The sequence below is a fragment of the Lissotriton vulgaris genome, chromosome 7, assembly GCF_964263255.1.
Source record: "Lissotriton vulgaris chromosome 7, aLisVul1.2, whole genome shotgun sequence".
NCBI classification, from domain to species: domain Eukaryota; kingdom Metazoa; phylum Chordata; class Amphibia; order Caudata; family Salamandridae; genus Lissotriton; species Lissotriton vulgaris.
In genome coordinates, this window is record NC_141695.1 from 1307962401 (window position 1) to 1307974734 (window position 12334).

A 12334-nucleotide genomic window follows, 5' to 3' on the forward strand; every position below is an offset into this window, starting at 1 on the left:
GCCTATCCTCCAGAATCTGTGTACATTGTCCAGGAGCTGCGGCACAAGCAATACAGGACAGCATTGTCTCAGGCCCAGCTCTTTTAGGATCGGGACAATCCAAACTTTCTTCCGGTTACTGTAGAACTTACAGAATAAAAAGACATGTTTTATTGATTGATCCGAACAGTTGTCGCACTGGCACAATCCTTATGTTCGCAACCAATCATTCATAGCTGGGAAGCTCACTAACCTGTGAAAAATATTACATCTAAAACGGGTTAATAAGAAACCGTCATAGCCACCAGGTACAAACAATAAATAAGACTGAATACTAAAAGAGGATAAAATCGATTGATTATGCTTGACGGTAGGCTTTAAACTCTCAGTTGCCAATCTAATAGAGTCCAGATGAAGTAGTCCCTGTTTTTTTTATTTCCTTTCTACTGATCGACTGCATGGAGCTCGGGTTATTGTAATATTCCAAGTGGCCAAGATCAGACATAAAATTTCTAATAAACCTCAGCCACGGGATCAATAACGCTCCTTCAAGTTTTAAGCGATCTGCTAAAACATCCTGATTTAGCTTGGTCTCAGGTTTAGTCCATATTATGTGCAATAGGAGAATTGGCTCCATTTTTAACAAGTCTGAAATAAAAGGCAGACCTAGCTCTGAGTGGCAGACCTATGCAGACGTGCTACTGGGAACTGCTAGAATATATCTCAAAAAGATGTTCTCCACCGTTTGAAGTGACTGAGTCTCCACAAAACCCCAAATGCTGCTCCATACATAGCTGCAGAGATGCATTTTGCTTTGTAAATCTGCATAAGTTCCCGTGGGGTCTTCTCCCTAGTTTCCTTGCAAAGTTTACAAGGGCCATCGTTGATCTAGCCATTGTACATTTTTTTTTTACATAATGGCCCATGTCCACGAATCATTACGATCAAACAATATTCCTAGGTATGCAAAGCTGATAGTATAGTCCATTTTCTGGCCCTCCAGGAACATGTCGCTACATATGTGACTCCCGGGCCCACATCTCATAATGTAGGTCTTAGAGATGTTCATCTTAAGATCCAATTGACCCTTGAACTTAGCAAAACTGTTTAAACCCCGTTGTACACCTACCTGCGTGCGGGACATTAAAACTGCATCATCTGCATAAAAGAAGTGCAGGAGTGGGGCGTGCCGCTATTTGTGGGAAGTCTTGATTGTCCTTAACTAATGCGTCACATAAACCATTAATATAAATGGTAAAAAGGAAGGGGCCTAGGACACAACCTTGCCTGACCCCCTTTCCAATGGGGAATGGGGCAATGCGTTCTCCACCTATACCAAAACGTACTCGCGCCTTAGCATCACAGTATAGGCGTCTGAGGAAGTGGATAATTTGTGTATCTACCCCAAGCTGTTTTAGGATAGCCCACAGGTCCTCATGTCTTACAGAGTCAAACTTGGCGGTAAGATCAACAAAGGCCAGGAACAATCTACCTATTTTTACTCGCGTGTATTTGCCCATTAAAATAGATACATTTAAACTCTGCTCCACTGTCCCCAGTCCAGCTCGAAAACCATATTGTATATCGGCCAGGATGTTGTTTTCCTCAGCCCATTCACTTAGACATTCCAGTATTATACGTCCAGCCACTTTGGTCAGAACATCTAATAAAGAAATGGGTCTATAACACTTCGGATCCTGACGATCCCCCTTTTTAAAAATTGGAACGATGGTTGATTCCAACCATGTAGTTGGAAAGGGAGCAAGGCAACTAGCATTTAGAACCTGGGTAATAATTGGTCCCCATAGTTCAGTGTTGGATTTAAAGAGTTCTATGGGGACCTGGGGCCTTCCCCCTGAGCTCGCCGCAAGCACGCAAATTACCTCCTCCAGTGTAAACCTATGGTCGAAATACATGGTCTCAGGATTAATAACAGTTTCCCTGTGTGTATTCTTGGGGGTGGTAACAATATTTCCATCAGTATTGTACACCCTCGAGAAGTGATCAATTCACTGATTCTTGGCTAAGGCGACTTCTACAGACAGCCCCTCCCTGGAATTCAGAAAGGGTGTTTTTATCACCCTCCAAAAAGCTGAACTATCACCCCTTAGGGACGCTGCGTGGAGGGATTCCCACGCCTCATTCCTCACTATGACTTTTCGTTCCCTGAGGGCTACTCTATAATCCCCTCTTATCCTTCTTATTTTATCAACATTTTTGGGAATCTTATGTAGTTCCCTTTTCAAATTAGAGTAAGCCCGAGAACACCTTGAGTCAAACCAACCACAAGGATTATTTTTGTTTTTCATCGAAACAAATAGTGAATCTCTTATAGCCTCAAATATTAACTTAAAGGATGAGAGAATGCCAGCTGGAGTTACCGCCTCATCCAAACACGTGTCAGCGGCTGAGCTACAGTTGCGTATCACTTTAACCATAGAGTCCACTTTCGACAATAGCAGGTTATAACCATTTATCTTATTAATAATGATGTCAGATAAAATCTGGTCTGTTACATCTTGCCTGTGTATTTTATTAGATGGTGTTAAAACTGAGAGACAAAGTGGGTAATGGTCACTCAGAGAGTTATCATCCACGTAAAATGAGTTCAATCTATGGCCGTGGCTATTCAATATAAGAATAAAATCTATGGTAGTATGGCAACCCCTTCCGTTAAAAGTGTGGGGCATGGGTGCAGGTTTATTATTTAAATCATTGGCAAAACCCAGATTCATACTAAAAATCAAGTTATTGTACAAATCCCCCAAAGAAGAGTGACGGAAATGGGCAATTAGGGTGTTACTTCAAACATGCAAAAGATGATAGGAGGAATGCTTTCAAACCACTGGCATCATTCTGGGTAGCATTTAAACCAACTGAAATGTAGGGCTTCATACATAGAACTGTCAACAATATAAAAAGAAAGATAAAACTTTGCTGTATATTCTGTAGTCATGCATTTATTTGAATGGATGTTTTCTTCCAGTGGGACACACTGAACGTCAAAAGTGCTATCTCCTTAGCATATGATAAGTTACACAAGGCTCTGAAGGACCAGAAGGCAGAAATGCTAAACAAGATCCAGAGCCATTACGACGCCAACCAAAAGACGATGAAGAAACACCTGGCTATGATAGCTGAAGATTGCGAAAAAATCCAGAACACTTTGGATGAAGCTGAGACCAGGCTAAAGGAGCAGGACTCATTAGAATTTCTGAAGGTGGGTGAAGCGCTACTTCTTTTCCAAATCACTCATGACTGCAAACAAAGTTAAAAATTGAATGTTAATGCACAGGGTGCGATGTATGTTGGTTAACTTTTTTTTCTATTATAATGAAACCTTTTTTCAGTACTAAATCAGTTGGGCCCACGTAAAGTAATTAGAAACATTTTATATTCACATGATTGCTGAATGGACCATTAGAGTGAATTTGTTTGGTGAGAGGTTCCCCTTTCAGGGCTGAATGAGTATTATCCATTGTATCAGAGATGAGTATCTATAGTTGCTGTGAATAAGAGCTGTCTTGAAATAATATCCACTGCAAGAAAGGGTAGCTTTTATAGGTTCATTGTTGAGTCTCTTTTCAACTGGTCCTTCTTTAAAAATAAAATGAGAATCAATCAGTAAGTGCTGTGTGTTTGAAGAAAGCTGCAAGACAACCCCTATTTTATGGTGGTTGTTAGTTCCATGTGGAGCTTTGAGAAAGAAGTCCTAAGAGATAGTATGAGGCTGGAAGAGTGATGAAGGGTGACAGTCGATGGCATTTCTGAAGGAGTTTAAGTAGAAACAGCAAAACATGTATTAGTCAAGGATGCAGAAGACTCTCTTTAAAAAAGCAATATTGGCTACTCTGATCATGGGAGAGACTGTTCCTCTCCCTACATTTCCTATTTGCATTTTCCACACAAACCCCCACCGAGCCTGTATCCCTGGTCTCCTGAATCCCCAGTCCCACCCCCTACTTCCTCTGGAAACCCCAACAAACACATTTTCCGCTCCTTCTATCTCATGAAAACACAGTGCTTTGTGCGAGGCCATAAATGAAAATTATAGTGGGTGCCACTAGTCGTAAACTCAGATTTTTAAAAAAGTTTTAGGTTTTGTATTTCTGTGTGCATTGAGAGATTGGGGTCTGAGTTATAACACTCCTCAAACTGGCGAATTGCAGGTCTTGTCAACTGGAGTTGGAAGGCCTCAGTTTTGTTGGGGGCAGGCAGCATAAAGGCATGAAATTTGCATTACTTGGACTTTCACACATGAGGCATAGAAATGGGCGACCCTGAACTTCAGATAAATTCTACTTGGGCACAACATCAAACAACTCCACACTGATCCATAGGTGTTCTGGTGTTTTGATTTGAAAGAGAAAGGAGATAGATTGTTGTACTTGGCATGAAGGGTGCAATACCTCATTCTGATGAGAAATAGATAGATGCCATCGAAATGTATCAAGCAATTGACAGCAGAGCATATTTGTTACTGTAAGAAGTTGGCCGGGTATATGCTGTCCTCTAATTAAAGTGGCCACCTTGCACCAGTCCAAACGACCCTTATTGATGATTAGGTCAAAGACAACCTGTTAGAATTGGGGGTCTTTAGTTGGCACAGGTAGGTACTTGTGACAAATAGGGACCCTCTCCTCTTTAGTCCGAGTAAGGGGGATTACACTCCTAAAATAACCCCTGCTCACCCTCTGGGTGGCGTGGTGCAAGCAGTCCAGGCTTATTTCAGAGGCGGTGTAAGTTAAGCATTTAGGACCACATACAGTAACCCAGTGACAACACTACAAATGGACACCACACAGGTTTTATATAAAAATAAGTTATACTTTATATAGAGTTACCACAAGACCAATAAACGCCAAAAAGAATCCACAGTACTATTAGCTTTCAAGAGTTTTGGTTAAAAAGGCTTAAATCAAGGTTCTGTGGGAGTCGGTAGCCCGGACGGGCTACGGCGTTGTTAAAAATAACAGAGTCTAGCAAATCCAGCGGACCGCGTCGGTACGTGCCCACTCAATGGTCGACAGACTGTCACAGTACCCTTTGCTTGGGGTGGCCGGCACGGACGTGCGAGCCGGTTCCGGTGATCGTCGTGGTGCAGAAAGGAAGCGTTGCAGGACGTTGAACCTCGATGCGGTGCAGGCAGCAGCCCGTTGACAGAGTCAGTGGATCCAAGGCTTGCGTTGCAGGGCAAGACGGTGCTTCGATGCAGTACTTGCAGCTTGCGGTGCGGCGAATGAGCCGGAGTTCGGGAGCTGGCGTCGATCAGTCCGGACAGCGGTGCGAGTCGGGCGGTGCGTCGCGAAGCGTGCGAGGGGGTGCCCTACTCCGGTGCGGTCACAGGATTAGAAATCAGCAGCAGTGACCTCGTCGGTCAGGCCAGTTCGATTCGGTGTAGCGAGGCGTTGCACGTCGCGGTGTCCTTTCAGTCGCGGTGCACGCTACGGCTCGGTGACGACGTCAGGACGAGTCGGTGAGAGCAGAGCTTGTGTTGTTCGAGGCGGACGTTGCTTGATGCGGTGCCTACAGGACACTGGGCCAGTCGTGAGAGTCGGTCTCAGCTCCCTGCCTCTGTAGCCACTTGTTTCCAGCAGCCATTCAGAAAGGCTGGTGAAGTCCACTGGTCCTGGGACTTCGGTCAGGGGGGCAAGCTCTCTTCCAAGCCCTTGGAGATCTTTGCACAAGTTGAAAGAAAAGTCCAAAGTTTTTTCTCCTCACTTTGGCAGTCAGGCAACCACTGCAGGCCAATCCCCCAAGCAGCACTTAAGCTTGGGAATAGTCTCTCCTCAGTTTCTTCAGGTTCCTACTCCTCAGCAGAGGTTTCGTCTTGTAAGTCCAGAAGTGATCTAATTTCATGGGATCAGGGTCCCAATACTTATACCCCAAAATCCTTTGTTCTCTGAGGGGAGAGGAGCCTGTGCCCAGTTCAAGCCAGTTCTGAAGCACTCGGTTTACCAGACTTCTCCTTCCCTTTCACAGCACAGGGCAGGCACTTCAGACGCTCCACAGGAATACACAACCTCGCAGAGGCAGGCTCAAATGTAAATGTAAATGTAAATGTACAGGAATTTATATAGCGCAAATCACCAACTGGTCTCTAAGCGCTTGCTTAGGGAACCCGCCCTGGTATTGCCCTGTGAGATAACCCTGGTATGGTATCTGCAAGGTGAAAGCCAGGCATCCCGCCGCGAGGGGCCGTTGTGGAGATTAAGCAAGCTATTGCCCAGAGTTGCAGAGTGTGAACCCGTGAATCGAGTAGGCACCGGAGCGAGAATTGTCGAGTCCATGGACATTTTAGGACTCAAGACCCCGCCGAGCCGGGAATTGAACCCTGGTCCCGGCTGACCTCTGCTTCCAGGTCTGCCTCCTCTAACCAGTGAGCCACACTTCTCCACTATGGTTTGGCAAGAAAATACCTACTTTCTAAAAGTGGTATTTGCAAACACAGAATATTAAAATAAACTTCACTAAAAGATGTATTTTATTATTCTGAGTCCAGGCATACTAAACTCGAATTTCTACCATGTTCTCTGAGTCTGTTAGGATTATAAACTGTAATAATTCTAACAGCTCATTCTGGCCTATGGAGAACAGGTAGCCTTTCAATAGTGAAAAACAAAAATGGCTGTAATTCACTATGAGGACATGCCACACACATCAGGGCTTGTCCTACCTTATACTTACAATGTACCCTGCCCTTGGGCCTACCATAGGGGTGACTGATATGAAGAATAGGGAAGGTTTAGGGTCTGGCAAGTGGGTGCACTTGCCCAGTAAGCATGACAGTACGAGACTGCACACAAGCTCTGCAATGGCAGACCTTAGACACGTCTTACAAGGTCGCTTCTGTGAGTGGCACAACCAGTGCTGCAAGCCCACTAGCAGCATTTAGATTTACATGCCCTGGGCACCCTCAGTGCACTGTACTAGGGGCTGACAAGTAAACCAAATAGTCAATCATGGAGTCACTAACTAATACATTCATTTACAGTAGGGATATAATTTGCACTTTAGCACTGATCAGCAGTGGTAAAGTGCCCAGAGTCATAAAGTAGCCAACAACAGGTCAGAAAAAAAAAATATAGGAGGAAGGCAAAAAGCTCAGGGATGACCCTGCAAAAAGGGCCAAGTCCAACACAACCTTTAAAGAAAGCTATCCTAGTGGTAGCTGTGAAGAGCAGCCTTCAGGCCAAGTCTCGAACAAATGCAAAGCAGCTTGTTTTACCAGATTAGAACCTTCTGAATAACCAAATGAAAGGAGAACCACACAAGAGATATATAAAATATATGTATTTATTACTAAACACTCTCTACTATCCTCTTTATGAGATTAGAGCCCAAAGCACACAATATTAAATCACTAGAACAACAGTAAATAGCACAATACACAGTGGGGCTGTCACGATTGCCGATTTCATTACCCCACAAAAGATGGCTGCCATGCACTGCGCATGTGTAAGGAGGTCAGGCAGCCTTAAAAGCCTTATGACGCGCTTCGCGTTCTTGATTCGACTGCATGTTGCGTCACTTCCGCCTCGCCGCGTCACCCTTCTTGGATCTTCTGTCCGTCGGGTTCTACTGCGTTCCTGTACAAGACTGTCTTGGCGTCTTGTTTCCTCGTTGCCTCCGTGTTCTTTGGTGTTTCCCTGGCAGCTGCTGGTCTTTCGTTGAGACATAGCCCCTGCATCTCCCTGCATTTACCCTCAAAGCCTTGCCGCTTATTCAGCCTTGAAGCGGTCCGTCTCTGGCTAATTATTTTTCCCCAAGTCGGCTTTTCGGTCCTGTGTCTCGGGAGGCCGGCCGGACTGTTTCTGCAGGGTTTCGCCTGTCGGCCGGACTTGGTGTTCCGCCGGCCGGCTGTATCCTGTTAGTCGCTGTTCCGCTAGCCTTACTGGGCCATTGTGGGTATTGAAGTCCGCTCCTATTGCCTTACTCCTCCCCATTTCATTCCCTTTTTGGATTCCTGTGATGAGCTGACTATCTTCAAAACGCATTACTTCAGCTTCACTGTGAGACTCCAGAGATCTGGTAACCGCGCTGTGCGCCATTCCATTATTTGTATATCCTTGATTGTTACATACATGCAAGTTTACATCATTTTGTATATTTCAGAACCCACATGCTACACATGTTATACTCTATGGTTCCCCAGGATTTAATCTCAATGCCCATCAACCAGATAGGGTAAGCATTTCTTATATGGGGCTTTAGACTTAGTTATTGAACAGGCTTACTGGAGAGGTGCTTATAGCCTTTCTTTATTTTCTTAGGCCACCTTTGAGTAATGTTAGTGGGATCCTGAGCGAAAACCTGGTAACCTGTGTTTTGGGAACAGAAAGAAGTCCTTAGGTAAATTTTATGAAGGTATAGAAAGTTGGTATTCCTTCTCCTGTTTTTGATATTGATCGCTGCCTCTCTTCTTTCAGCAACCTGCGTTCTACACGCCTGTTTGAAGACTCAACCATCCTAGGAATCTCTTCCCTCATCCTTTCCTTGTTTTGTTCCCTCCTTCCCCTCATATCACCGTTGTGGTCTAGAGTTTGATAGACACGACTGGTGTAGGTGGGAGGGGTTGGGTCTAACGTCAGTTCCGGGACACTCCTGCAGAAACAACGGCTGGATCCTTACAGGGCCGAGGGGGAGACCAATCCATATACTAAGAAAGTCTTATAACAACCACAACTTAACTAGACACAGTGCGTAGAACACGTAGAATTACTGGGACCCCAATGAACCACCCAAAGTAGTGACACAGGGGACCCACAGAGGATGGGTGCAGTGTGAGAACACGGATGTGAGCTTGGTACAACTATATGGGAAAGTCGTGGTTGGAAAAATAAAGATTAAGGACACTTCGGAGAGGACTTCAAGCAAACCCATTGGAACATAGAAGGTTCTAAGGCGAGCACCCTTGTGAGTACCGAAGTACCCGTGTTACCTATCCCAGGGGAGCCGGGTGCATAGGTGTCAAGTGATGTTGGAAATCTTCGTCGTTTTCAATGGTGTGACTCAAAGAAGTGCTGCTGCCGGGAAGATGAAAAGTGTCCGGTGGAATCCAAGCCTGGATCCGAGGTGAGAAGAACCTGAAAGCAGAGGGGACAGTGTCTGGGTCACTTCAGGGTGACCAGGGGCTTGGTAGACGAATGCCCACCGATGTCCAACTGTGGGAACTGTGGTCGATAGCGAAGATCACATGACCACTTGGGACATAACATTTAAAATCCAACTCACCTGTGAGCAAGGCCCTGTGCGCCGAAACACGTAAGGTGTTAGAGTTGTTTCTGCTGCCTCGCTAACCAGAGCAATAAAGTCTTAGCATGAAGTAATACCGAAGCTGTGGGCTCCGTCTTTCCTGTTTGCCCAATTCAAACGGAATTCTCACCCATGAGCCCACCCTGCAGAGTTGAAGGCCCCCGGTAAAGTGGAGTATTGTGTGTACATGCATATGCATATATTTATATATATATATATATATATATATATCTCCTACTGGCGGTACCAGTAGGTAGTTATAGTTAGGATTATTTTCAATACAAAATCTCAACATTCTATTGTGAATAACTTTGGCGCCGGTTGAGGAATCTGCCTGAAAATTTTTGCTCAAATTTGCCTCGTGGCGCCCCGGTTTGGGGGGGGGGGGGGGTTTGTCAAGCGGGGCCGAGATAAAAGGGGGGTCCCAAAACGTGTTTTCCCCTTCTTAATTTCCATAGGGTGGTCGACCTCACTTTTAGCCCGAACGGCTGAATGGATTTCCACCAAACTTGGCAAAATTGTAGGGACTGGTAGCCCGATGTGCCTTTGCTATGTCTCAAGATATGTGCTCCAGTGGATTTTGAGTAATTTAGGTTAAAAATATATATATATCTATAAGCGCACCGGGGCGCTAACCAGCGCGCTACGCGAGTTCGCGCGCGGAAAGCTGATTGGAATGTTGACAGACACCCGAGAGCCAAACAATCCGAATGGCCGCCATCTTGTGTCTCGGTAGGATCGAGACACAAGAGGTGGCAAAAACAAAGGGGGAAATGACCATAAGGGGGCAGAGTAGACCCCCCTTGACCCCCTAGGTTTGATGTGGGTTTTTAAAAAATGTAGCCTTTTTTTAAAAATTGGAGGTAGTTCTAAAAACTGTTTTTTTCTTCTTTTGTTGTTTTATATTTTTTTAATGTTTTTTGAACATTTTGTACTTTTTTTTGCTTTTATGAAGTATTTTATATTTTTTTGTTATTTTTATGGGGAGAAACAAAAAACAGGGAATTGAAAATGGCTCAACTGGAGCAAAAAAAAATCAGGAAAAATTTACGTTTTTTTGGGGCAATTGTGGTTGTCACCAGCAAGGAGGATGAGCTTTATGCTCTGGTCACCATAAGAGATGGTCTTACCACAAAAAATACATGTGATCCTGAATTCCCCAAACCGTGGTTGTATGCAAGGGATCGTCTCCCTTGATCTGGTCCCGATGGAGTGGGTTGCTTTCTTTTGGAGGTGGTGGTTGAAGATTGGGGAGGGTTACTGGCCAGTTCTCTCACCTCTGCGGCAGCATAGTTGTTCGTATGCTTGCGCTGCATGTGTCTAATCATGGTATTATTACCAAATGAATATTTTTTGTTAGGGTTCCCCCTTGAAAGTTCCATGCCACAGATTTGGCAAGTCACCTTGGGCGCATTGACTTTCTTCTTGCCCTCTGGGATAGAAAAAAACTCCCATACAATGTGCTGCCTTGGCTTGTATGGGGTATTGTCTTCTGGCAGCCACCTTCTCCCCTCCTCCTCCTCCTCCTCCTCTTCTTGCCCACCAATGTAATGTTGTGGTGGTCCTCTTGGTGGTGGTGGTGGTGGTGCAGTTGCTTCAGCTCCTGCTGCTACTGTAGCCATTTTAAAGTAAAAACTATTTCTGTTAGATCTCCAAGCAGGTCTTCCTCAGTCAAAGGACAAAGTCAGAATAAGGAACAAAGGTGGGGTGTTTCATCATTTGGAAAAAAAACTGTCCTGAACCAATGAAAAGTGTTATTTTCAGGTCACATGACCTGGGCTTTCATCATTTAGAAACCAAAACTGTTCTGCACCAATAAAGTGTTATTTTTAGGTTACATGACCCGGCGCGCTTACGCGGCGCGCACCCGGGCGCGCGCCACGGGGCGCGTTGCGTAAGCGCGTCAGATGATTACGTTGCGCGATCGTATTCGCTCGAGTATTTCCGGGTGCGCTTACGCTGTGCGTATCACGCGGACGCGGCTCGCGATACGTCATGATGTTTTCGTTCGCGGCAATAGCGCTAACGGGACGCTCACCGGTGCGCGACCCGGGGTGCTCCGAAAAAATGCGCTTTCCAGTGCGCTCACCGGGCCGCGCACCGGGAGCGCACCAGGGCAAAAAAAATTACTTTTTTTTTTTACAAAATTGTATTATATAAATATACAATATAGGATTCATTATAAAAAATATTACATTTCATAGGTTTGAGGCCCTATATATAGTTAGGAATTAGCATTTAAAAAACCTATGAAATTTACTGAAAAAACCATAGGTTTCACACCAGTTATAGTTAGGAATTAGCATTTAAAAAACCTATTAAATTCAATGAAAAAACCATAGGTTTCACACCAGTTATAGTTAGCTGGAAATTTTACTGACATAAAACCATAGAAATTCCAACGTTATAGTTAGTTGGACTCACTATAACAAGCGCGCCTGCAATGCACTGCTGATGACGTCACATATTACATCACTCATGATATTGTCAGTGACATCACTCATGACATCACTGATGACACCATCCTTGTGACAGAGTGACCGACCTCCTTTTAGTGTAATGTTATCCTTGAAATAGATATTCAAAAATAGAAACTAACATTTTCAAAAAAATGGAGATACCCATACCAGTTACAACAACCAATTCAGTAATACCACCATCTATATACACATCCACTCATTTACCAACAGTTCTATATAGTCACTCATACATATACTCACTCATCAGATGTAGTGATACATCTATACATCCTGTTATATACCGACAGTCGTCCAAAAGTTACTCACACACATACTCACACATGCAAATACATTATTGAACATCCATTTATTTGCATATAAAACTATACACACACTACTTCTTTACTTCTAAGGAAACTTACACATACTTACTCTCTTAAACAATCATTTATATAAACATATACTTATTTAAACAGGCACTCTACAATCTCTTACTCTCACATATACTCAATTATATACATCAAAACTCACATACACTAGAATAAAATATATGTTGTTACTAAAAAACACAATAGTGAGACAGTCATTCACTCACTAACACACACATATACTCACTCATCCACCCATACAGTCCTGCACAT

General features: G+C 44.2%; 1 protein-coding gene across 1 annotated transcript in view; it reads left to right on the forward strand.

The window, feature by feature from the left end:
- The window catches only part of LOC147703560 (zinc-binding protein A33-like), a 242831-nt gene that overhangs the window by 86329 nt on the left and 144168 nt on the right, over window positions 1-12334 (forward strand). The window contains exon 3 of the mRNA XM_086928932.1: window positions 2966-3199. Coding sequence (XP_086785058.1) covers window positions 2966-3199 — 234 coding nt within the window. The remainder of the gene's footprint in view (window positions 1-2965; window positions 3200-12334) is intronic.